At 39.4% G+C, this 26,134-nt stretch overlaps 1 protein-coding gene across 1 annotated transcript; it reads right to left on the bottom strand.

Annotated features, from left to right (window-relative positions):
• LOC308679319 (scavenger receptor cysteine-rich domain-containing protein DMBT1-like) lies at positions 1-21,334 on the bottom strand (the record flags this gene model as incomplete). The annotated part of the gene is made up of 5 exons (XM_081346927.1): positions 1-309; positions 2,308-2,346; positions 3,613-3,633; positions 5,305-5,613; positions 21,271-21,334. Coding segments are annotated over 5 exons (742 nt in total), but the record flags the coding sequence as incomplete, so codon positions are not given.
• Positions 21,335-26,134: the final 4,800 nt, after the last annotated feature.

The raw sequence follows: 26,134 nt of genomic DNA, 5'->3' as shown, positions 1-26,134 counted from the left end.
CTGAACAAATAACACCAGCATCCTCTTGGTGTCCACAGTTATGATTTCCCCAGCCTGCACTTGCGCATTCCCAAAGATAGCTTTCATTCCCCCTGCACCGAACATCATCCAGGTAAATAGGGCCATATCCTTGACCAAACGATGCTCCTTGTGTTGCTTGGATGGCATATCCACATCCAAGCTGTCGGCATACCACGTTGGCATCAGTCAGGTCCCATAAATCATCACAAACAGTCCCCCAACCTTGGTAATAATCCCTAATTTCAACACGCCCTTGACAGCGATGAATTCCATTTACTAATCGGAGCTCTTGAGGAAAAAAGAAATAATATTGTTCAGTCATAAACAGTCACAGACATTGGAAGACTTTTTTTAACAATTGTATTTTTCAGTAGGAAACAGGATTAACAATGGTAATCAAGATATGAAGATGTGAGAAAATTTCTATCTTTATAGGGACTCAACTTTTGGATGTCTGCCTGCTATCACTATCCTAGTGTAGCAACAAAAAAAAAAGTGAGTAAGAAGACCAAAATTAGAAAGAATGGAACGTGGGACATTTTCACTATATATGAACTATTCAAACATACAGCCATGAAAGTCCTCCAAACCATGTGAAAATCAGTCTGTAGCACAGGTAGTCCTCAACTTACAACAGTTCATTTAGTGACCATTCAAAGTGATCATTTTTCACAGTTACAACCTTTGCACTATCCCCATGATCATGCGATCAAAATTCAGATGTTTGAAAACTGGCTCACATTTATGACTGTCACTGTGTCCCAAGGTCATGTGATCACCTTTTGCACCTTCTGACAAGCAAAGTCAATGGGGAAATCAGATTCACTTAACAACCGGGTTACTAACTTAACAAATTTAGTGATTCACTTAACAACCAAGGCAAGAAAAGTTGTAAAATGGAGCAAAACTCACTTAACAAATGTCTAACTTTACAACAGAAATTTTGGGCTCAATGGTGCTCGTAAGTTGAGGACTACTTGTATGTGCTGTGCTGTCGCTCATACTCTTATTGAAATGGTTTTTTTGCTTGAGGTCCTTCATGGCCAAAGAAATCTGTTGTTACATCATAAGACATTTCTAAAATATTCTAAATAAATGCAAACACTGTAAATAAACATTCTCAACTACATGGAGATACTTTTGACAAAATAAACACCAATTTCATTCTATGCTTAAACTTAAACTTAAAAATAAGCAAGGACCATGGCTTCAAAAATTTGCCAGCCTATATTCTTTAGGATCATCATATTCCCTTTTCCCATTGACACTGAGACTCAGCTTTGGACAAGGCTTAATTGCATGTTTGATTGTATGATGCCATACAATGATTGCATACAATTACATACAATTGCAATGGAATCATACACAGAATAAAAATCAGATGTTGCCATTAATTCACTTTAAATATTAAAATCACTCCTTTGAATTCTGGTGTTGGACAATAGGTTGAGAATATCTTAGACAATAAGAACAAGCCATCTGACATTAAATGAAATAAAATCAGACTGTTTACTGGAAGTACTAATATTGAAGCTAAAATTTCAATAGCCAGAATCTATTTCAAAGACAAGAGTCATTACAAAAGACCTGGACACTGGAAGAAAAAAAAAGCAATTGAAAAGAAGCAAAAAGAAGGCAAGAAGCTTAGGTTCCATTGCTAACAACAAAACAAGGATTCAATAGAATAGAATAGAATAGAATAGAATAGAATAGAATAGAATAGAATAGAATAGAATAGAATAGAATAGAATAGAATAGAATAGAATAGAATAGAATAGAATAGAACTTTGTTGTCATTTTAAATGTACACTAACCAGCATACATTAAAAATAAATTTCGTTGCATTCAGCTCTCAGATATGCATCCCCCCACACACATATGACACAGAGAAACATCACAGTCTAGTTCAAAGAAGCAATTGCTGAGAAAACAGTCCTAGTGTAATGGTGTCCCTTTGTTCATATGGCATCAAAAGTGACTGAACAAATGAACAACAAACTGGTAAAGCTGTGGGGTGAAGTTTCTTTCTTTTCCACCCAGATATATGACATTAAATGCATAGTACTCATTCTCATCACATATTTAACAATATAAAAGGAAATTTAGAAATAGCTACAGTATATATCTTGAAGCCAAGCAACTGTGCATCCTTTAAAAGTTGTTGAGAATTCAATGGTAAATAATACTGTGTTCTCTAGTACGGGATCACAAGTACATGGGAAAAGGCTCTTCTACTCCAAATGGATTACATTTAACAGATGAAACAAATCCCCAAAGTTTTCTTACCAACTGCTGCTGGTGGTACTGTTGATGTCCAGTGAGGACCTGCCAGGGAACAAAGATAAAATGTGAGATAGGCTACAGTGATAGATAATGCACTAAGTTAATTCTGTAAACATATACGTAGCATAATATACAAGGTTAAAAGCAGATTGATTTTCAGATTTGGATAATGAAAGTTGACATTACTGAACATTCAATCACAGTAACGAATATACTAAGTTATGAAATACTATGCAATCACCAAATAGGAGCTTTTGTTTCTTTGCTTGTTTTCACAGTCTAGTAGTTCAAATAATGCAAAATAGAGATGTGCAATGCTTGAAGAGAAAAAAATAGCTTGGGCAGGAAAATATGCTTGGAATTTATTAAAGCATCTTCGATCCACTCTGAAATCATTAGATTTGACTTGGAACTTGAATGCGATAATATATTATCCACTCTATTTTGGATCAAGGTGTTTAGATAGCAACATTTTCTGCCATGGTATTACATACTAAATTTATAATAGTATGCTGTACAGTAAAGTGTGTTTTATTACCACAGTAAATCCCTGAATAGGTCACAATTGCATCAATAAAGGTAAATTTGTGGTGGGAGATGAATAGGCTCCGTTACCATGGTGATGGGTTCACTGTTGAAAGGCCTGAGAATCCAGATTAGGGATAGATCATCCTGGAGAAAATCTATGTGGTTGTTAACAGTCATCACTGACTTGACAGCACTCAATCAACTAAATAGAAATGTGGGTTGCCTGACTAAATAACAAAAACTGAAACAAATACAAAGCAAAGACTAGTTGCCAAATTAGTTTACATTTTTATAGTAAACTAATACCCTGTTTTGCAAATGTCGTTTCAAAATTACCTATTGTTAGCAATCCAAACTATGTCAATAAACGAAGAATGAAGATGAAACATTTTGCAGTTACTGGGTTCCACCAAGCAAACAAAAATTATTTTGCTTTGCTTGTTTTGCTGTACATGAAAATACCCAAATTACCATAACAGTGGCTGGTCCAGATTTTACTGTGAGAAATTGGTCCCTGAGTGTAAAGGCTATCTGGATGCAAAGGAATAATCCAATATTGTCACATGTACTCTCATTTTCAAGGAGAAAACCACATCTTTCTAAAATGAAACAAGAGCCCAGATGCAGAGCTGGGGAATACTGGCTTATTTGGATAGCATCATGTTGGTTAGGTGTCTCTTGGAACACTCCCCTCCCCCATCTCCAAATTGTCCACTCAACTGTGGATCTTCAAATAATCAAAATGTACATTGAAATGCACTTCTAGTGTCTCAGCATTACCTGGTGTTGGATAAGCACTCGCTGAAAAAGAAAAAAAAAGAGATTTAGTAGTTTAGCCACACAATGACTGTATTGATATGCATATCCACGTCTTATCACACCACTTGTAAAATGGATACAATGACCAAAAAAATAGTGTTTGCTTTGTTTTGCTAAGGCTGCAAATATTTACTCACCTTTACTCAACTGTGCCAACTATTTGCTTTCAAGAGGGCACTTCAAGAGGGCAAAAAATGTGAAGGGGCTATGTTTTCCCATAACTATTCAGTGTAATTAAAAGGCTCCCTTTGCCTACACTGCAATCATCACGTAGCTAATTCTGCTTGAATGCAAGATTTTCTGGTGGTATTCTGTGACTGTTTCAGGGATGGTGGAGTAAATGTTTAATTTGAGGGAGTTATGCATCTGCTGCTCTGCCAGGCATTATCCAAATATTCCCCTGTACTACCACATATCCTTGTGGTAATGGATCAGTAGAGTCACTGAGCCACATGTTCTTTTACTGCTCTCTCTAGATAGAATCCTGGCTTATATTTATCCATCCTGTCCTAAAATTCCCTGCAGAGAGCATGATCTCTTTGTGGCTTTCTCTGTTCAACCATTACTCAGGTATATCTTCCTGGGTTGCCCATGTTTGTGTTTTGACAACTGCACTGGTTACTAGCAGGCTTTGGGGGTGGATTCAAAATTCTGGTTATCACTTGTAAAGCCCTTAATGGCTTTGAGGATTTCTAATCTGAGGAAATGCCTATCTCCAGTGGCTTCTGTGGCTCAGTTCTATGCAATTAGAGTCAGCATCCTTTGGATTCCATCAGCTAGATCAGTGGTGGCGAACATATGGCACGTGTGCCAGAGGCAGCACTCAGTGCCCTCTCTGTGGGCATGCATGCCATTGTCCCAGTTCACCAAAGTAGCGAGTACATGGTGTTTTGAAGCGATGGGGCAGGAAGTGAGCAAGCAAGCGGCGTTGGCCCCCTGGGGATGCACCGGAGATGGTGAGGGACTGGTCCCGGCCATCCCACCCATGCCCCCCCAGTCTGCCGTGACCACCGCAGCTATGCCTACCCAGCAGCCATGCCACTCAATGGCCATGCCCACCCAGTGGGCCACACATCCCCGCTCCCCCTGAGAGCACCACAATGCTGATGCGGCCTTGGCACTTTGCGATAAATAAGTGGGGTTTGGGTTGCAGTTTGGGCACTCGGTCTCTAAAAGGTTCGCCATCAGTGAGCTAGATGGTATCACTTCATGGGATCAAGAAAGCAGAGGTCTGTTACATCACCTGTCCTCTTAAATGAGGTCCTTCCTAAGACTCACATAGGCCCCAATGTCTTTAAATTCATTTAAATAATGAACTCTTAACACCTGGCACTTCCCCCCCCCGGGGTCTTTACAACAAGTTAACTTTATGCCAGGCTGGCATGACATTTTTCTTTACATAAAGGTTGCTGTACATTTATATTTCTGCAAGTCTAATTTTGCCTATCTTTTCTTAGTGAACCCTATCCCTTTACAATTTTATAGCCACCATTTTCTTCTGTGTTTGATCATATCCTTGGCTTTGATTAGGTGAGTGAGAATATTAAGTTACAACGCTAAGTACACTAAGATGTATAAACTCTCAACATTAACCACCAATGAAAAAAATATTACATAAAATATGTATATTGATCTCAGAGGATGAGAACGTACCTGAACAAATAACACCAGCGTCCTCACGATGGTTGCAGTTATGATTTCCCCAGCCTGAAGTTACACATTCCCACAGATAGGATTCAAATCCTTGGCACTGAACATCATCCAGGAGAATAGGACCATATCCTTGTCCAAAATATGCTTGATCTTTAGCTGCAATAGCTTCTCCACATCCGAGCTGTCTGCATACTATAGTCGCATCGGTTATATCCCATAAATCATCACAAACTGTTCCCCATTCTCCATAGTTACGCCGAACTTCAACACGGCCTTGGCAGTTATCCCGTCCATTTACCAATCGGAGCTCTTAAAATTTAATTAATGAATCAGTTAGTATCACATTCTTGACGATTCACAAATTTAATATGCAGATACGATGTGATATCCAGCATCTACCCAACCCTGATTGGTCTCAAAACAAATAATCAGGGCTGGATCTGTTGGGATCAAGTTTTTTTTGGAGATCATTAGGAAATGCCAAATGTATTCTTTGGGAATTTTAAGAAAATTTCAGATGATGACAATCTCTTCTATATTGTTGCTAGAAAATTAACATTTTGAATACATACAACTGTATTTAACCATGCTATTTTTCTTTCTTTCTTTTTGAAGGCATTGGAAGAAAATAGGCATGTTGAGATTTTGTGCTTCAGTTTTCAGCATCCCCAACACAGAGGCCCAAAAAGATTACAAGAGGAATGATAACAACAACAGTGGCTGTACCAATAGTAACAGGAGCCCTTGGAGCAATACCCTAAGGGCTGCCTAGACATAGGGAAATTTATCAGACCAGAATATTTTGACTTTGCAAAAAACCACCTTGCTTGGAACTGCCTATATATTCAGATGTTACCTTAACAGCTCTTTGGTCCTTGGTTAGGACTTACACTGTTACGTTTTTACCAGTCCCAGACTGCGAATCAAATTGACCTGTGGTTTCTTCGGTCCTACTCTAGCCCTATAACCATTAGGGTAAAATGGATCTTAAATATATTCTTTGCTATCTAGTTTTCTTATTGATAATATATCAATAAAATTATAATTTTAGTTGAGTATAATTGTACAGTCAATTATAATAATAATTGCATAATAAATGTAATAATTGAGTATTATATAGAAACAATTGAAAATAAAATTATGAAATTGAATAAAATTAAATTTTATAATTTTATTTTCAATTGTTAACTATAGCACCCTTATTACTATGTATACTATGTGTAAAATTAGCAAACCTATGAGGGGGAAAAAATCTATCTAAATTGGGCTGTAAAAACCCACACTACCAGATGGCTGCAAAATCAGTTTTATATTACTGTGGGGGCATCCTGTGGTCTTCTGCAATCTTACAGGCCAGATATAAAAGCTTAGCTTAAAAAAAATAGTCCTTGAAACTACAGCTTAAAAGATAGTGTTACTTGTAAACACAGCTACTGTATAATCAGAAACAGGAAGAAATGCTACAGGTAACATTCAAATTATATGTGATTTCTGGATATCAAGCATAATCTTTTTTCATATTAGCAAATTATATGAAAGCACAGTGCATAGTATTACCTGCTCCATAATTAGTTGTTACGGATGCTAGAGAATGACCTGAAAAAAAGAAAAACTGATTTGATATCTATCTATGTACACACACATGTACAAAATTTTCTTAATGAAAATAACTTGAAAGAAAAGAATATAATATAAAAAAGGAATAGCATCCCATGTGGAAAATAGCCACTCATACAGTATATTAATAGTATATTAAATTGGAAAACACAATAACTTTCATTTTACTTCATACTTCTATGTAAGCAGTCATACACACACGCACACACACACACACACACACACACAGAGAGAGAGAGAGAGAGAGAGAGAGAGAGAGAGAGAGAGAGAGAAACATAATTTTTTTAAAGGCTTCATTTTATGAACCACTCCAACTCTGATGTCATCAACAAATAAGAATAATTAAAGACAAGGATAAATAACCAAATTCAGCTTGCTGCTTTTAAAAATCTTAAGGGAGTTGGAACTGCAAAGCAGTTATTCTGGGCGTAGTGATTTTCCACATATCTTGTTGTAGCAACTGATCACCTCAGGGGGGCGACCCAAATTAATTTTAGAGATTGCATCTGAACAATTTTACAAGATCCATACTTTTCACATAATGGTATCTCTACCTGTAATTCTTTATAAACTCAAAAATAACTATAATAACACATTTTTGTATGATAACTGAAAATAAATGGGGAAGTGAACATTGGTTTGAAATGGGCCAATGGAGTATTGCTTAATTAACTGAAAATTCTTTGGATCAACAAACAGAGCAACAAAATTACATCTGGAAAAAATGGATTTAAGAGAATTTCATATCCAACTAAGACTTTTCCCCCCCAACATATTATCTAACTACCAGACAGGCAGCACCTGTGTAGTTTAAAAAAAACATTTGTTAAATGACAGAAACTGCCACAAAAAAGAGATAAAATTAAATATCCAGAGTGCTTATACTTCTTTCCCATATATCCAGATCAGTTCTGGGTCCTTAGTTCTGAACTGCTGTACAATAAGGAAGGCAGATGCCATTAATTTCCATTTCAGATCAGGTTTCGTTTGGGTTTCTAGACTTTTCCAGAAGCTAAAGAATGTTGAAATTACACAGTACCAAAGAAACAAATTACTGAATCTTAATTACTCATCTCTAGGCTGAGCAACCTATATCAGGAAAGTCTATGCATATATGTATGTGTATGTTTATTGTTTTTTAAATAGTGAGACAATGTTTTACAAGAGCAAAATTTATTATGAAGATGTTGCTGTAGAGATGACCAGGCTGAGCCCAAGGGAGGGAATCAAACGAGTCATAAGGAACAAGTCCCTTCACACACAGAAGCCCAGATCAACTTGAATTCCTTCCTATTCTTAGCTCCTGTACATTTCCCTTAATGGTCACTTGGGCAGATTTTTCTAGAGAACTTAAGCTTGCAATAAATCTTTATACTCATTTGAACTGCCTAAATCTCCTAATTTCCCAGATGCTTGACAGTTGTATTAATTCAAAATTACCTGTTGATCGAAGCCATTCTGGGTCTGTCAACAACAAAAGAAGAAACACGAGGCATTAAATCTACACATTATTGTACACATTATTGATCATGATAAAGATACTTCTGTTTTGGTAATTATTTTCTGCTGTTCTAGGGAAATATGTAAATAGCTAATATTTTTGTTGATGAATTGCAGAATCAGAGGATTTTATGTACTGGGAAAATTCATGTAAATCAGATTTGTAGGTACATAGCTACAGGGAAAAAAGAATTATTTGGACAACATCCAATCCTATAAGTACAAGTAGTTCTCAACTTACAACAGTTGATTCAGTGACTCTTCAAGTTTACAACAGCACTGAAAAAAGTAACTTATGAGTGTTTTCACACTTACGACCTTTGTAGCATTCCCATGATGTGATCAAAATTCAGGTGCTTGGCAACTGACTTATGACGGTTGCTGTGTCCCAAGGTCATGTGATCACTTTTTGCAACGTTCTGACAAGCAAAGTCAAGGGGGAGCCAGATTCACTTAACAATCCTGTTGCTAACTTATCAGCTGCGATGATAACAGTGGCAAGAAAGGTCATAAAATGGGGCAAAATTCACTTAACAAATGTCTCACTTTAACTACAGAAATTTTCGGCTCAACTGTGGTCATAAGTTGAGGATGACCTATAAATGAAGAAGACCTTAACTATCTGGGAGTAATATATGTAACATATAGGTCAAATAAATAGTAACAAAATCCTATCAGCTACCTTAGTATGAAGCCCCCCTTGATGTTAGAGCTTGTCAAGTTTCCAGCCAATACAATTCGTTGACTTATGGCTAATATAACCGGTACTTCTGAAAGGTGCCATGTTGGTGATGCCTATTCATATGGATATGGAATTGTACTTTGAACACTACACAATTTGAAATAAGTAGCTTAAAAGCCTCCAGTGATGAAACACCAACAGCTCGAAGGCGAGCTGTTAATTGTTCTCATTGTTAAGTTTTCTGCTTAATACCAGATTGCTTCTCTCCTTGATTAGTTTCCATCCATTGTTTCTTGTCTTGCCTTCTGGTGCTTTGGAAAATAAGTCTTCTTTATGGCAGCCCCTCAAATGCTGGAATACTGCTATCATGTCACCCCTAGACCTTCTTTTCTCTAGGCTGGCCATAACCAGTTCCTGCAACCTTTCTTCTTATGTTTTAGTCTCCAGACCTTTAATCTTCCTAGTTTCTCTTCTCTGCACTGTTTCAAAATCTCAACAATGTTTTTTTGTAATGTGGTGACCAAAACTGGATGCTGTATTCCAGGTGTGGTCTCACTAAGATTTTATAAAGAGGTATTAGTGCTTCATGTGTTTTTGATTCTATGTCTCTGTTTATACAACCAATAATTGTATTAGTTTTTTTTGGCTGATGCCGCACACTGTTGGCTCATATTTAAATGATTGTCTTCTAGCACTCCAAGGAAGCGCTTGTAGGAACGGATGCTCATCTGAGTCCATAAAGCTATATTTCTTCTTGCAAGAAGGCATGGTTCAAGCCTCAATAAACTCTACAAACTAAAATGATTAAATTCTCACTGTTAGTCTCTGAAGGGTCAAAAGGGTATTAACTTTTATAGTTCAAACCTTCTGCACTGTTTTCCAATTTAGGCATTCATTCTTGGGTACAATTCAGCTTCTGAGAAAATGGTAAGAATACAATTTTTCTCATTGTCTTGTATTAGAGATGCCACTGAAGACCCAGTTCCTTGAAAGGAGAATATTTCTAGCTCAGGGTTGAAATGAGAGGTAGCACTGATGATGTAACCTAGTTTGGGTAATGAAACCTCTGCAAGAAAACAACCAAGCTCAGAGAGCACCAAGTTCCCTTACTTTATAGCTGATTCCCACATCATCAGGGTTTAAGTTCCTATATTTGTAGTTACCCAAAGACCCTGGAGAGGCATTTCCTGTTATTTAATGGTTTGGGGGAGAGTTTTGCATGCATTCCCATGAATTCTCAAGCTCCTTTTTCAAAATATTTGTAATCCCCTCTTAAACATACAGAAATAAGTCTGTGGTGCACGTCACCTGACTGAATCTGATGCTGGAGGGGGGTTGATATGGTTCCATGGGGACTGCAGTTCAGTCCAAAGCCAATTGCCTCAACATTCATTTTTTCATTTGGACTGGTGCGTGAACTGGTTCACACAATAAGGCAATGCCAAAAGAGTCAGGATGGTGTGGAGAGATGTTATCTGTGCTGTGTCAAAATTACATATTTGAAATTATGCTTGAGGCAAATCTAGAAAGAAATTTGTTATAGAGATATAGTACTTTTTCTTATATAATATACTATATATCTTTAAAGCAAATTATGGATACCAGAGTGTAAATATGTATAAGAATGGCAGTAAGTGTTTCAGCAGAGTTTTCAGCAGAAAACAGCAGCAACAATATTATTTATAAAAAAGCAAAAGACTTACAGACAAAAGTTTTTCCTAGGGTTGGTCTTAGACTTGGTCTTCGTGTTACTGGTGTTATTGCCGAATTACCTGTAGAAGCAATAATAGAATCAAAATGCTAACGCAGGGGTGTCAAACTGCAGGTCCGCAAGCCGGATGTGTCATGCCGAAACAGCGCCCACCACATTGTCGGCAATGGAAAAAAAGTTGCAATACATTGCGACACGTCATGTGATTTTGTGAGTTTGACACCCTTGCATTCATGAGTTTAGATGACATTGCAAAATATTTTTCCAGATAATTTTAAACGAATATATCATGTAAACTGGAAGGCTTAGTGAATGCTTACAAAGTACTCTGACAACTAAAGTCTAACAATATAACCTACTGTATTGCATGCCTCACTTATCTATTTTATACATTTGTCAAATAAGCAATCGTGATTAATAAAATAATGCAAAGCAATACACAATTCAAGTTACATGTGTGTATAATAGCAGTGAAGTGCAAGAAAGATATAAAGTCTCTTTCTCTCTGCCTTGCACACAAACCAAAGAACATAATACAAACCCAAATCCTCTCTAGCTGGTTTGAATAATATAACGAAAACTTTCTCTCCCCATTGCCACTATTCCTGAAAAAGCAAACATGGATTCAAGCAGACAAAACACTATGTCCATACACCCAAATTAATGGGTTGATTAAACTAAAATTCAGGAACTGTCACGGGCAGGAGTATTTTCCTGATTTTGTACACTTGTGATGGCAGGAGAGTGTGTCTAAGTTAGAAAAGGAAGATAGACCAGGCTACTCAACTAACATATTATGCTGGTAACTCAACATACTTGCATATTAAATCGGAACTTGATTAAGACCTTTCATTTTCTGAGCTGTGTCTATATTTGCCATCCATTTTTAACTCTATTTTTTTCTTGCAAAGTATCATAAAATGTAGACAGGTGGCTGAAAAAATGAGTTATAGGTTATGCCTAGGTTATGCCTTTATTTATTTCTTTAACATTTTGAAATGCTAATAGGTGAACTCTCTGTGTAGTTTAGAACAAAATGTGTATACAACAAAATCAAACGAAGTGCAAAATGAAAATCTCATATAAACTAGACAGCAACAAGACAGCCATTCAATATGTAAAGCAATATAATTTAAAATGCAATTACAATTTAGCAAATGCTAAAGCCTGGAAAAAAGTCTTCACCTGGCACAAAAGTGATGCTAGGGTGGGCATCATTTAAAACCTCCTTAGAAAGTAATTCCAGAATGAGGGTACCACCACAGAAAAAGCTCTCTCCTTTGTAAGTTTCCCCCTCTCATTTTTTGCTGGTAGGGACTGGAGGATAGCCTTGTTAGAGAAACACTCTTAAAATCTGGGCATGCACATAAAGGAAAAGGTGCTCCTTTAAATAACCTGGATGAGTAAAGGCATTTAGGACATTAAAGATTTAAAAAAAGACACTGTGGCTCTTTTTTATATGTTTACTGGGTCTGTAAATGTATCTTTTCCCTTTTATTTATGCATGTACCGTAGTAAATTGTTCATTTTTGTTTATGTATGTCTCTTTGAAATACGATTAATAACAACATCAAATGAAGAAACAATAAATACAAGGTTGCTAAAATAATTTTATTTAGGCATTTTATTAGGCATAAATTTCAGTGGATGGCAATAGGATAATGTTTTTTTAACTGGGATTAGATTTTGTGTTTTAAGTAGGTTGTTTTACTGAATTATATGGCATTTTTCAGGTTTTTGCTTGTAAACCATTTAGAAACATGGGTTGTGTGATGGTGTATACAGTAAATAAATACTGTGGTGAAGTGGTTAAGGTATCATGCTAGAATAGTTCTAGTCCCTCCTTAGGCACAAAGCCAGCTGGATGACCTTGGGCTAGTCACTTTCTCTCAGCCCACGGAAGGAGGAAATGGCCAATCATTGAAAAACCTTGCCAAGAAAACTTCAGGGCCTGATCTAGGCAGTACCCACAAATTGGATATGATTTAATGGAAGAAAAAAACAACAATTTATCTGACAACAAATCATACACAGATAATATCTACAAGCACACTTTGTATGCCTAGTACAGAAGATCAAGAACCTGAAGACTAAAGTGGCCCTCTTGTCCATTTTTCTAACCTTGGGCCAGTCCATCTCTCTCAGCCCTAGGAAGGAAGTGTTAGCCAATCACTTCTGAAATCTTTCCAAGAAAAATGCAGGGATTTGTCTATGCCAGGACTCTTCAAACCTGGCCCTTTTATGACTTGTGGACTTGCTGAGGAATTCTGGGAATTGCCTGGCTGAGGAATTCTGGGAATTGAAGTCCACAAGTCATAAAAGGGCCAAATTTGAAGACCCCTGGTCTACACAGTCCCCAGGACTGAGCACTGACTTGAAGGCACACACACAGAAAAAAAAACCTATAACAGACACTTCGTGGTCTGTTTTCTATAACTGAAATATAATAATTATAAAATTCGTTCAGGGGAAATAATATAAATAGCGGAGAAGTAACACAGTACATGTTGAAAATATCCACAACTGCCCAGAAATACCAGTGAATGAACTTAGTGATATTGCAGGGACCATCCTAATTTTAAAAGGCAGAAGAATGAATACGAGAAGACGGCCAGCATGGCTACATGAAAAGCTTAGGGAAGACCTGGCAACAAACAAATAAAGCGGTAAAAAAAGAGATGGAGAGATAAACTACCAAAGTACATACAGGGTGCCTGAAAGTGCAGTGAACAAGTGCTCAGAATGAATGGAGATTAGCTAAGAATGTTAAGAATAACAAGATACAATAGTGATGAATATCTCTTGTGGGTTGGTTTCTGAACGTTTCGCTACCAGGCTAGGTTACATCTTCAGTGGACCAGCACCAGGTCATGGCATGCCAGAAACTGGGTGGTGCAAACAAACCAAGCCCCATCCACAGGATCCAGGCAGCATGCAAACCCACGCTCCCTCCGGTCCACAGGAAAACCTCTCTCCAGGGAACTAGTCCCTGGTGTCCAAAAGATTGGGGGCCGCTGAACTAAGAGAATAAAATCCTAGTATGTTATAAAGAAAAGCGGAGATAATCAACAGCTAATGCACGGCCACTTTCACCAATAAGAGAGCAAGAGGCACAGTTGTGATGAACAGGATAAAGTTCAAAATTGAAACTTGAGATGGAAAGAAACATAATCATGCAGCACTTATTTATTATAAAGGAGTTTAAATTTCACCCTCAAAAATTCTATCCTTAGGCATTTAAAAAATCAGTTATTTGTCTGGCTGAAGCTTTATGTATTATTCTGAAGAAATTCTGAAGAACAGATTGTCAGGAAAACCCTGGAAATGCCAGATGACCAAATAGGGCAAAATACTCCTTATGTTGAAACAAAGGAGAAACTAGGATCTAGGGAACAACAGATCAGTTAGTTCTACAGAGATAGCCAAAATGTCAGAGAAAGCCGTGAAGTGATCAAGAACAATTTTCGCCAAATTAATCTTATACCATTTTTGACAGATAACTGGGAATGCTTAGATATAGAATCCTTAACTGCAACAAAGCAGTTGGTAAATTTGCAGACAATATTCTGATTAGCATACTAGTCAATCATGGGTTAGATGGCACGACAATTAAGCAGATACATAGCTGGTATGAAAATATTATTCAAAGAATGTTCATCAATTATTTCTCATGAGACTTGAGTGAGGTATTGAGTGTATTGATATAATATTAAATCCTAATATCTATACCATTAAAAAAACTTGTTTAATAGACAGTTAATAAAGATTAATAAAGCTGGTTAATAGACAGTTAATAAAGATTTAGCACGAGGAATTCTGATCACTGACAGATACTTAACAGCTTAAAAGACACCCCCAAAATTATAGATGGTGGTATGTTAGCTAAACATATATTTAAAGTGAAACTTTGCAATAAGAGAAAAATAGGTTGCACAGTTTGGAAGTTAAGGGGTGAATGGAGCTCATTTTGATATATAAATCATTTAAATATACATACTTTCATATAAATTCTATAATTCAATTCAGAATGTACTACTTCATATGGAATCTGATCACTGCTTTCTAATAGTGAACATTTTCAATTAGCTGAAGATACACAGAATGCAGAGATTCAGTTTCAGCCGTACCCTGTAACTTTTCAAAACAGTTCCCTTTTGGAGAACTTGGATGAAGAAGTCTGATCCATCAACTACACTCTATTGCAAACACCCTGGAGAAGATTAAGTATGGAGTTTACCTGAAAACACTAACAACACCATCCAAGACAGCTTCATTGTTGTGTCCATCTTCCCAACACTTCTCTTCTGTCTCAGGTTCAGACCACCAGCACCTGAATTTAAAAGTTTGTGGCAAAGCAGAGGTGTGGTTTTCTACTTCACTTTGTCTTCACTGCCATAAATATTATCATAAAAGTTTTTCAAGGATCAGTATCTGCAGTTCATATATATGATCTATTTGTCTGCCAACAAGAATGGCATCACACTGATAACAAGTTTCCATGACTTATAGAAAACGTTGCCCCATACTCAATAAAAAGGTAATTACTTCCTTTTTATCGTAAGCAATTTCTTTGTGATAACAAAGCTCTTAGATGTGCCTCAGATAGAAGAGGTCAAAAAACAAACCAAAACCAGACAAAATCAACTAGGTTTAAAAGATAGAATAGACCTGCATAATCTGCTTGTAGGGTAACGTCCAAAGGCCAACCTCAGAAAGAAGAGGGACTCAAGCTATTCTCCAAAGCACTTGAAGGCAGGACAAGAAGCAATGGATGGAAACTAATCAAGGAGAGAAGCAACCCGGAACTAAGAAGAGATTTTCTGACTGTTAGAACAAGTAACCAGTGGAACAACCTGCCTCCAGAAGTTGTGAATGCTCCAACACTGGAAGTTTTTAAGAAGAGACTGGAAAGCCATTTGTCTGCAATGGTTTAGGGTTTCCTGCCTAAGCAGGGGGTTGGACTAGAAGACCTCCAAAGTCCCTTCCAACTCTGTTATTCTATTCTATTCTATTCTATTCTATTCTATTCTATTCTATTCTATTCTATTCTATTCTATTCTATTCTATTCTATTCTATTCTATTCTATTCTATTCTATTCTATTCTAAAACTGAATGCAGTATTCCAGGTGTGGTGTTACTAAGAATTTATAAGGTGGAACTAATACTTCATGTGACATTGATTCTTTTTTATTGAAAAGTTTTAAAATACATTTTAAAAACATAAACTCCCTCCCTCCCCCTCCCCTCCCACTTACCCTCCCTCTCCCTCCCCCCCCCCAACTTCCCAGAGCTGAATACAGGGTATTAACTTTACAAACTTAAGCTAAAATATGCTAACTAACTAAAAAAAACACCTTAAATTCTATCACACTTTAACTCCCCTTAAACATAACTAAATTACTAACTAATAATGAATAACTAATAATACATCATATAAAACTAATACTTATTCAAATGCTAAATGAAACTTTTTAGTCCCATATTTATTCTGAATATATTCGATCCATCTTCTCCATTCCACAATATATCTCTGTTGTGATTGTTCTTTCAAATATGCTGAAATCTTTGCCATTTCCACCAGGTTTGAAATGTGATATTGATTCGGAGACTTCCGGGTGGCAAGGCTCCGTTGCCGGCAGCCATTTAGGCTGTCAGCCCCGTCGCTCCGTAGAACAGCCAAAAACAGCACCGATCAGCTGTTTTGGTGGCTCAGAAGCCCCTTCCTCGGGAGAAGAGGAGGGGGTGAGCGCCCAGGCAGGGGTAGAGCTCTCCCAGACCACCAGAGTTGAAACTCTGGTGGTTGAAGGATTGAGCCCCCCCCGAAGCCTGAGTTTGCTCCAGGGCTTTGGAGCAGAGCAGGACGCAGCAACCATCCCTGCCAGCGAGAGTGAACTTTGGATTACTTGGATGCAGGCAGAGTTGTACAGGAGACTCATGTTAAAGCAAGTATATGATCTTTAACTCAGTAGATTTTGTGGAGACTTTTTAAAAGTGAAAGTGCGCAAATTTGCAAAAATTTTAGCTAATAGATTAATGACACAACAAGTGATACATGGTGATCAAACTGGATTTATAAGTGGTAGACAAATGAAGAATAATGTGAGACATATTGTAGATTTATTGGAATTTTTGGAAAGAAACAACCAGATCCCTGCAGCATTGATCTTTTTGGATGCTGAAAAAGCCTTTGATCAATTGGATTGGCAATTTCTGATGAAACTATTAGAGAAAATGGAATTTGGGGATAAATTTTTACAACCAATTAGGGCAATATATCAAAAGCAAACAGCCCGTATAATAGTTAACAATAGTTTGACTGAACCATGTAATATTGAAAAGGGCACAAGACAGGGGTGCCCGTTGTCACCTTTATTATTTGTTTTAACATTGGAAATATTACTGATTAAAATACGTGATTAGGAAAAAATTAGGGGAGTTCAAATAAGAGATCAGGACTATAGATTGAGGGCATTTGCAGATGATCTGGTTGTTACAGTAACCCAGCTGGACTATTCAGTTGTAGAATTGATGGAGATAATAATGCTATATAGGAAAGTTTCTGGATTTAAGATCAATATACAAAAAACTAAAATATTGTCTAAAAATATGACAGTATCACAAAAGGCTGTTTTAGAAGAATTAACGGGATTTGAAATAGTTAAAAGGATTAAATATTTGGAGATATATCTGTCAGCCTCAAATGTGAAGTTATATAAAAATAATTATGAAATGTTATGGGAAAAAATACAAAAAGAATTAGATAGTTGGAAAAAATTACAATTATCTTTATTGGGAAGAATTGCAGTAGTGAAAATGAATGTTTTGCCAAAATCTTTAGAAAGGAATGTATGGCAATTAAAGCCATATAATATTTTAAAAGAAGAAAAGATTGTACAAACTTGGTTTCAGTATGGGCAATTACAGGCTAGATGGAAAGAGGACCAGAAAACTGGTTTTTCGATGATTGATGAAAACTTGGTAAAACAAATTAGAGATCAAGGTCAAGCACATATAAAAAGGATATATAATGCATTGATAGAAATTGATTCAGAGATGGAACTTGTTAAAGATTGTATGATAAAGTGGGCTCAGAATTTTCAAGAAGTCATAACAATGGATACTTGGGAAAAGATTTGGGTTAGAAATGTTAAATTCACACAGGCCCAAAATTTAAGAGAAAATTTTTATAAAATGTTTTATAGATGGCATTTAGATCCTAAAAAATTAGCAAGTATGTATCCGAACTGTCAGCCTAAATGTTGGAGGTGTGGTTGTGAGGATGCAACATATTTTCATATATGGTGGACTTGTAAAAAGGTTAAAGCTTTTTGGATTAAAATTTGGTGGAATATGCAAAAGATATTTAAGAAAAGGATAAAGTTTTCTCCGCAATTGTTTTTATTGGGTATTATTACAGATACTACTGTTATAGATATTAAGTTGATGTTGAATTTAATTACAGCAGCGAGACTTTTAGTAGCGCAATATTGGAAGAAGGAAGAACTGCCGACTATAGAAGAGTGGACTTTAAAAGTTTCTAACTTGGCAGAAATGGCGAAGATTTCAGCATATTTGAAAGACCAATCGCAACAGAGATACATTATGGAATGGAGGAGATGGATTGATTATATCCAGAACAAATATGGGACTAAAAAGTTTCATTTAGCATTTGAATAAGTAGTGGATCTATATGATGTATAATTAGTTTGTAGTTATTTTATTATTATTTGGACAATGGAGAGTTAAAGTGCGATAGAATTTAATGTTTTATTGTTGTTAGCATATTTTAGATTATGTTTATTTGTATTTTTATACCCTGTATTCAGCTCTGGGAAGTCAGGGAGGGGGAGGGGAGGGGAGGGGAGGGGAGGGGGGGTTGGGGAGAGGGGGGGAGGAGGGGGGGTTTTCTTTGTATTCAAAATGTATTTTAAAACTTTTCAATAAAAAAAAGAAATGTGATATTGATTCTATGCCTCTGTTTATACAACCAAGGATTGTATTAGCTTTTTTTTGGCTGCTGCTGCACACTGCTGAAGTAAATAATATTTACTTTCTATTTACTGTGAACGAGCCATTCAAAAGCCTCACTTCAGTTCAGATAAGTAAGGCTCTGAGTCAAGGGGGAACCAACTTTATTTTTAAAAAATAGGGGAGGGCAGTTTTCTGAATTCTGGAGAAGAAATTTAATCCAGGTTAAACAAAATAGTGATTGCCATGGCTTAGAACGTTGTGAAACACTTTGAGTAGGGCCTGTTTCAACCTCAAAAAGGTTGTTCCAGATGCAGAACAGCCTTCTTTCTTTCTTTCTTTCTTTCTTTCTTTCTTTCTTTCTTTCTTTCTTTCTTTCTTTCTTTCTTTCTTTCTTTCTTTCTTTCTTCTTGCAAGAGTTGCAACATTTGGACCTTCCAAGGTCTGATTTCTGAGAAAATGGTATACTGATCAGTTTGATCAAATTTTGAATACAGCATAAGGATCCCAGGATTTCTAATATGGAGAAGAAGATAGGATTCTCCAAGAGTTACTCATTCCCCATATCATTGGAAGTCTTGCAAGCGGATTGAAGCAACTGAAAGGTACTTCCTGCCCTTGCACAGTTCACTGAGTTATTTCATTAAACGTCGCATAGCCTCGCCTTGTCCATTCCACATTGCAGGAGAGATGCTAGTGATGTATCAAGCCTGTAATTCATGGGCCCTTTTCTTGAGATAGACAAGCAATTGTTGCATTTACATACTAATTAAAGGGAGGAACATTAAGGCTATTCTCTGTACTTAGTGCTATTTCTAATAGCGGAGTCTTTTGGGTTACTGAAGAATTATATATATACTAAATTTATCCTGGATTGGCTGCAGCAAAGTATATGGTTAGATCCATGGATGTAGCCAGTTGTGAAAACCAAGTCTTTTTAAAAGTTGATTTTCAGGTCTCTGACCTGCAGATAAATAGGTCAGATTTATGCTGGGGATAGATGAATAGGTCAGATGCTGGGGATAGATGAATAAAGTTGCCAGCCAGAGGAAAGAAGAACAGTAGTATCCCTTCCTTCTGCTCTCCTGCTTTAGTGTGCAGATGACCAACTGACTGGCAACATGGTTTGAAAACAGATGTATTGTTTTTCTGAAAAAGGAGTAAGGCCATCTAAAGCCATCTGAAAGAGTCAGCTATGTGATTTCCTGATGCTGTCAAGTTGCAGTCCATCTCTGCTCTTCCTGAAACAGCTGCTGGTTGCTCTCATCTTAAGAGGAAAACACAGATCTAGCTAACCAAAGACTTACCTAATGTGTGGGGTGAGTCAACACTGAGGGCAACCTAATGGAAACTTTAAAAAATAAAGATGTCACCAGGAAACGTTTCCAAAATGGTAAGATGCATGTAATGTACTGGGCTTGCTTGTTAACACCATGTGGTAACGGCTGGCAGGCTGCTGGAGCAGGGAGCTAGCTAACGGCTCCCAGCATCTCAGACAAACTGTCTCCAGCGCTGCTATTGGTTGCCCCTAGGTGGCAATAGGTGGCTTCAAACCTATTGGCTGCTGCCTAGGGGCCAGGGTATAAATTGCTGCATCCGCAGCCCTGTTCTCTAGTTCAGATCCTGCAAGCAATAAACCATGATCTTTGCTGAACTCACTCGCCTCGTGTTCATTCCTGTGCAACGAACCCAGTACACAACACTGGCGATGAAGTTGGGATCCTGCTTCTCTGTCGAAGCTGAAACTCACTAGGGGAGACGCAGCGCACGCCTGGCGGGAAAAGCAAATCCACCCCCTAAGGTCGGCTAGCTAAGCCATGCTAGCGACCACATGCTCAGAGGACCAGTCCCTGGGCAATGGAGAGACAGGATTCAAAGACGCTGAGATCCAGCTACGAAGACCAGCAGAATGCTCAAGGTCAAAAGGCTGCGAGAATTCGATATCAAGCAACCGGAAGGATGGCCCTCGTACCTGTCCCAGGTCAAGAACAACCTTCAGGCAAACCAGGTCACAGAGGATGGACTGAAGGCCACCACGCTGCTTTGTATGTGCGGCCCAGCAACATTTGATCTGGCCGAAAACCTGTTCGCACCCACGCTGTTGGAATCTGTCTCCTACGCCGAACTGAAGAAGAAGCTCAGAGAACACTTCCAACCAAAGATGTCAGTGATTGCATGGCACTACCCTTTCGAACAATGAATACAGCAGCCGGGAGAGACCGCATCTGAGTACATTGAGGCCTTGAGACAGGCCACATGCCTGTGTCGATTTTCAGATGTCAAAGAGCGACTTCGAGACCGGCTCATCTGCGGCCTCTGCAACAGAGAGCTGCAGCAGAAACCTTTTGCCAGAGAGGTCCTGTCATTCGCAGATGCCCAGAACAAAGTCATGGCAGATGAAGCTGCTGGTGGAGCGGTCCGAATGATCCGGCCCACCAGAATGACGCAACGTGAAGAAGCCATCCACCACGAGGACGCAGAACTCACCAAGGACTCCGAAGAAGATGCCAAAGTCGACAAGTTGCACAGACAACCCGACCAACAGCTCCATAGCAGCAAGCAGCAAGAGACTATTTACAAGGCAGATCTCTTGCCTAGATGTCCAAGTTGTGGGCTAATGCCTCCTTAAGTAACACCAGCTGCCTGCAATTAGTGCAGGTTCGCATCCCACCAGGCTCAAGGTTGACTCAGCCTTCCATCTTTCCGAGGTAGGTAAAATGAGGACCCAGATTGTTGGGGGCAATTAAGCTGACTTTGTAATAATGCCGCTTGGGGTGTGTGTGAAAGCCCTAATAAGCAGGCATATACATAGAATGAAGGCTACTGCTAAGCTTGTAAGCCGCCCTGAGTCTTCGGAGAAGGGCGGGATATAAATGGAATTAAAATAAAATAAATAAATAAATAAATGTTCGGACTGCAGGTTCAAAACAGCCATGTGCTGGGCCTGCAGAAAAACTGGCCACATCCCATCAGTTTGCAGAGGTCGCCAGAGGGACCAGCCATTGAATTGCCAGTCAGAAGATCTGACCAGGAGAGGTACCGGGGCCCTGAGGCTGTTCAGCATGGGACTTTGCTCAAGCCATAGAAGTGTCTGCCGTACTGGGGCCTGACGCCCCCTTAAACCCAAGTATAGACTTCAGGTGGAGCTGCAAGGGCCCCCCTGTAAGATGGAGCTGGACACAGGCTCCATCATTTCCATTATTTCTCTGGACACATTTAATTCCGTGTGCAGTCGCAGTAGGAGATGGGCCAAGCTGAGGCCCTCTGACATACTTTTATCAGATTTTCAGAACACAAAAGTCGTAGTCAAGGGTGAAGCCACCTTGGCCATTAAATTTAAGGGATTTTCAGGGCACCTGGTTGTTGTTGTAGTAGGGGGCCAGAAAATGAGCCTAATTGGGCTCGATTGGTTTGATGCACTAGGCATCCAAGTAACCGGTATCAAGTGGACAAAAGTCGTGAGTCTAGCGTCAGTTTGCAAGGACTTTGCAGACATATTTGATTCAGCCCTAGGAACTTACACGGGCCCGCCAATAGCATTCAAACTAGACCCAAACTTGGTTCCCATCAGGATTAAGCCTTGCAGGGTCCCCTTTGCCCTCAAGCACAAAATAGACATGGAAGTAGACAAGCTTGTGGAACAGGATGTTTTGCAACCAGTAGATGGTGGGGAGTGGGAAACTCCTATTGTAACACCACATTAAGCCAATGGGGAAGTCAGAATATGCGCAGATTATAAGTGCACAATTAACCGGGCCCTTAAACATCACACATACCCAGTTCCAGTGGTGAGCCACATCCTGGCATCTTTGCAGGGTGGCACCACTTTTGTGAAATTAGATTTGGCACAGGCCTATCAGCAACTACCTGTTGATGAGGCCATGGCCGCAGCACAGACAATTGTGACCCACAGGGGGGCTTTCAGAGTAAAGCGCTTGTAATTTGGTGTCAGTGTAGCCCTGGGCATTTTTCAGGGAATCATGGAACGCACACTCAAAGGAATTCCAGGGGTTTGCTCCTATTTTGACGATGTGCTTATTGCCAGGGAATCCACTGAGGTACTAGCAAGGAGGCTCAGAGCCGTCCTGCAGAGGCTGCATGAAGCAGGCCTCAAACTAAAAAAGAGAAAATGCAGCATTGGGGTTCCCTCAACTGAATTTTTGAGGTTTTGCATTGATGGTAATGGCATCCACCCAGCTGAGTCCAAAGTGAAGGCCATTAAGATGACACCTAGCCCTAAAACAAAAGGAGAGCTGCAAGCATTCTTGGGCCTCCTGAACCTCTACCACGCATTCCTTCCTAACAAGGCTGCAGTTGCAGAGCCGCTTCACAGGCTGTTAGATAAAAAAGCTTCTTGGAAGTGGACCAGCATTCACGAAAAAAGTTTTCAGGACCTGAAGGCACTTCTGTCAGTCAGTTCCACTATCACTCATTTCAGGGAGCCTAAACCATACGGGGTGGGGGCAGTCTTGAGTCACTTAGAGAAAGATGGAACCCAAAGGGGCATTGGCTATGGTAGCTGGAGTTAAAAAATTCCATGACTACTTATATGGCAGGGACTTCACAGTCTTCACAGACCACAAACCGCTACTGGGGTTATTCACCACAGACAAACAGACACCCCATATATTATCCCCTAGAATGCTGAGATGGTCTTTTTTTTAATCAGCGTACACGTTTAAGCTGATTCACAAACCCGGCAAAGAAATGGGCCATGCAGACAGCCTGAGTAGACTTCCACTGCCACAAATCGAACCAGATCCGGCCCCAGCAGCCCGCATATTGTCCATTCAGGACTTGCCAGAGTTTCCTCTCCACGCAGGGGACATAGCTGCAGAAACAGCAGCTGATAAGACACTAAGTAGAGTCCTTTCTTGGGTGCACACAGGGTGGCTGGATAAAAGCCCAGGCCCTGAATTTCAGAGTTATTTTACTAGAATTCACGAGCTATCAGCTCACAAGGGTTGCATCTGATGGGGGAAGAGGGTCATAGTCCTCACCTCACTAAGAGACAGGGTCTTACAATCACTGCATGAAGGTCATCCGGGTATTGTCCATATGAAAGCTTTAGCTAGAAGCTACTTATGGTGGCCAGGTTTAGACAAGGCCATTGAAGCCCAGGTGCATGGATGTTACATATGCCAACAATCAAGGTCTGAAATGCCACATGCTCGAGTTCACAGGTGGGAGGAGACTCACACTCCCTGATCTAGAATTCACATAGACTTCGCTGGGCCCTTTCAGGGACAGTTCTTCCTTATAGTGGTCGACAGCCACTCTAAATGGCTTGAAGTAATTCCAGTCTCAAACATGACTACTGCTAGGACCATCCAGGTGCTTAGGAAACTCTTTGCCACACATGGGCTGCCAGATGTCATAGTATCTGACAATGGAGCCCAATTTACAGCGGCAGAATTTCAGGCATTCCTGAAAGCAAACCTCATCAGGCACATTGGCCCCATTTCACCCTTCTTCTAATGGTCAAGCCGAATGCATGGTCCGGACTACAAAAGAGTCACTGAAACATATAGTGACTGGGGACTGGCATCACAGATTGGCAGATTTTTTTTTTACTTTGCCAGCATTCCACGCCCTGCATGGCTACAGAGAAAAGCCCAGCAGAGTTGCGCTGGGGGAGGTGAAACTGGACAGGTTGCATCCAGATAGGGTGACAGCAGAAGCTTCGCGCCCAAAACCCCTGAGGGGGCTGCAAGTGGGCGATGGGGTGTGGGCCAGGAACTATGAGTATGGGAATTTGTGGGTGCCTGGAAAAATTACTAAAACATCAGCCCCCCCTCTTATGAAGTGGGGCTGGAGGGTGGGTGAGTTGTCTGGCGCCACATCAATTAGCTTAGGAAGCGTTTCCCAGAATGGCCACAAAGCGAGGACTTTGTCACATGTCCTTACCAAGGTCCACAAACTGGCAGCCAAGCCGGCCCATGCAAAAACCCTAAACGCTCACACAGCCCAATCAACGAGGAGTTGGCCATAGAGGAGGGAAGCCTGGATGTGCAACATGAGTCCCCTGATGGAGAAGCCAACCTGATGACTACAGCTGCTGTGCTAACTCTGCTGAACCAAGTGACTCTGGGGTGGGCCAACCTGGAAAGGCCAGCCAGTGAGCACTGAGCCACTCTGAATCACTTAAACTAAGAGACACTGGTCTACCCAGCCCAGCGGGCAAGCTGGTAGGCCAGGACATGCCTGGGTCCCCCAGGCGTTCCACAAGGCCATGCAAACCTCCTGCTTATCTGCAAGATTTTGTTCTGAAATAATAAAGCTATAATGTTGTATGTACCCTTCTATTTAATGCTGAACTACAAGATTGTAATGGACAATGGAGCTATAATGTTGTAAGTACTTTATTGTGCTGCTAAGTGGAACCTATTCACACCAGTGTTAAGTCTTTGTAAAGTGTATTGCTGTAATTACTTTCTATTGTTTTATAGTGTTGTTCGTTCTAAGGGGGGGAGGGGTGTAATATATTGGGCTTGCTTGTTAACACCACGTGGTAATGGCTTGCAGGCTGATGGAGCAGGGAGCTAGCTAACAGCTCCCAGCATCTCAGACAACCCGTCTCCAGCGCTGCTATTGGTTGCCCGTAGGCGGCAATAGATTGCTTCAAACCTATTGGCTGCCACCCAGGGGCCAGGGTATAAATTGCTGCATCCGCAGCCCTGTTCTCTAGTTCAGATCCTGCAAGCAATAAACCATGATCTTTGCTGAACTCACTTGCCTCGTCTTCATTCCTGCGCAATGAACCCAGTAAACAACAATGCAAATGAGAAAAGGCCCAGTAAAAGATGGCATAGGTTAACAAAGTAAAGAAAACTGGCCTTATCTGAAAAATCTTAGTTATTTGATAACTGTAGACAATGTGAAAACTGAAGCACAAAGCCAAATGAAAATAACTGTTACAAGCAATGGAGGAGATCTATCTAAGGAGAACTGTAGCAGATGAAACAGTTATCAAAAGATGTCCCAGCCAATTGAAGGGAACATAGTGTTCTTAGGTCTCAAATTTGGCACCTGACCAATAGATGAGAAAATCAACTTCTATAGAAGAAAAAGCAAAAAGGAATGGAAATGTTGGCAATCAATAAGCATAAACAAGTGATCCACTTCTTTTCTTTGGAGGAATACATGTTTATTTCAGTGTTTTATTCAGACAATCTTTATTCAGACAATTTTAGCAACATACTAGCATGTCAGTTCTATTACTAAAGAGAGTAAATCAGTAGCGTCTGGAAGCCAAACTTGGCTGAGAGGTATTGGAGATCAAGGCTCTTTGTGCCTATTAGCTTGAATCAAATCATAATTTCTTCAAACTTCGCAAATCTCCAGTTCAAAT

Source organism: Vipera berus (genome assembly GCF_964194415.1).
Source record: "Vipera berus genome assembly, contig: HAP1_SCAFFOLD_169, whole genome shotgun sequence".
NCBI lineage: Eukaryota > Metazoa > Chordata > Lepidosauria > Squamata > Viperidae > Vipera > Vipera berus.
The sequence above is the reverse complement of the archived record's forward strand: the minus strand, read 5'-3'. Positions and strand labels throughout refer to the sequence as shown.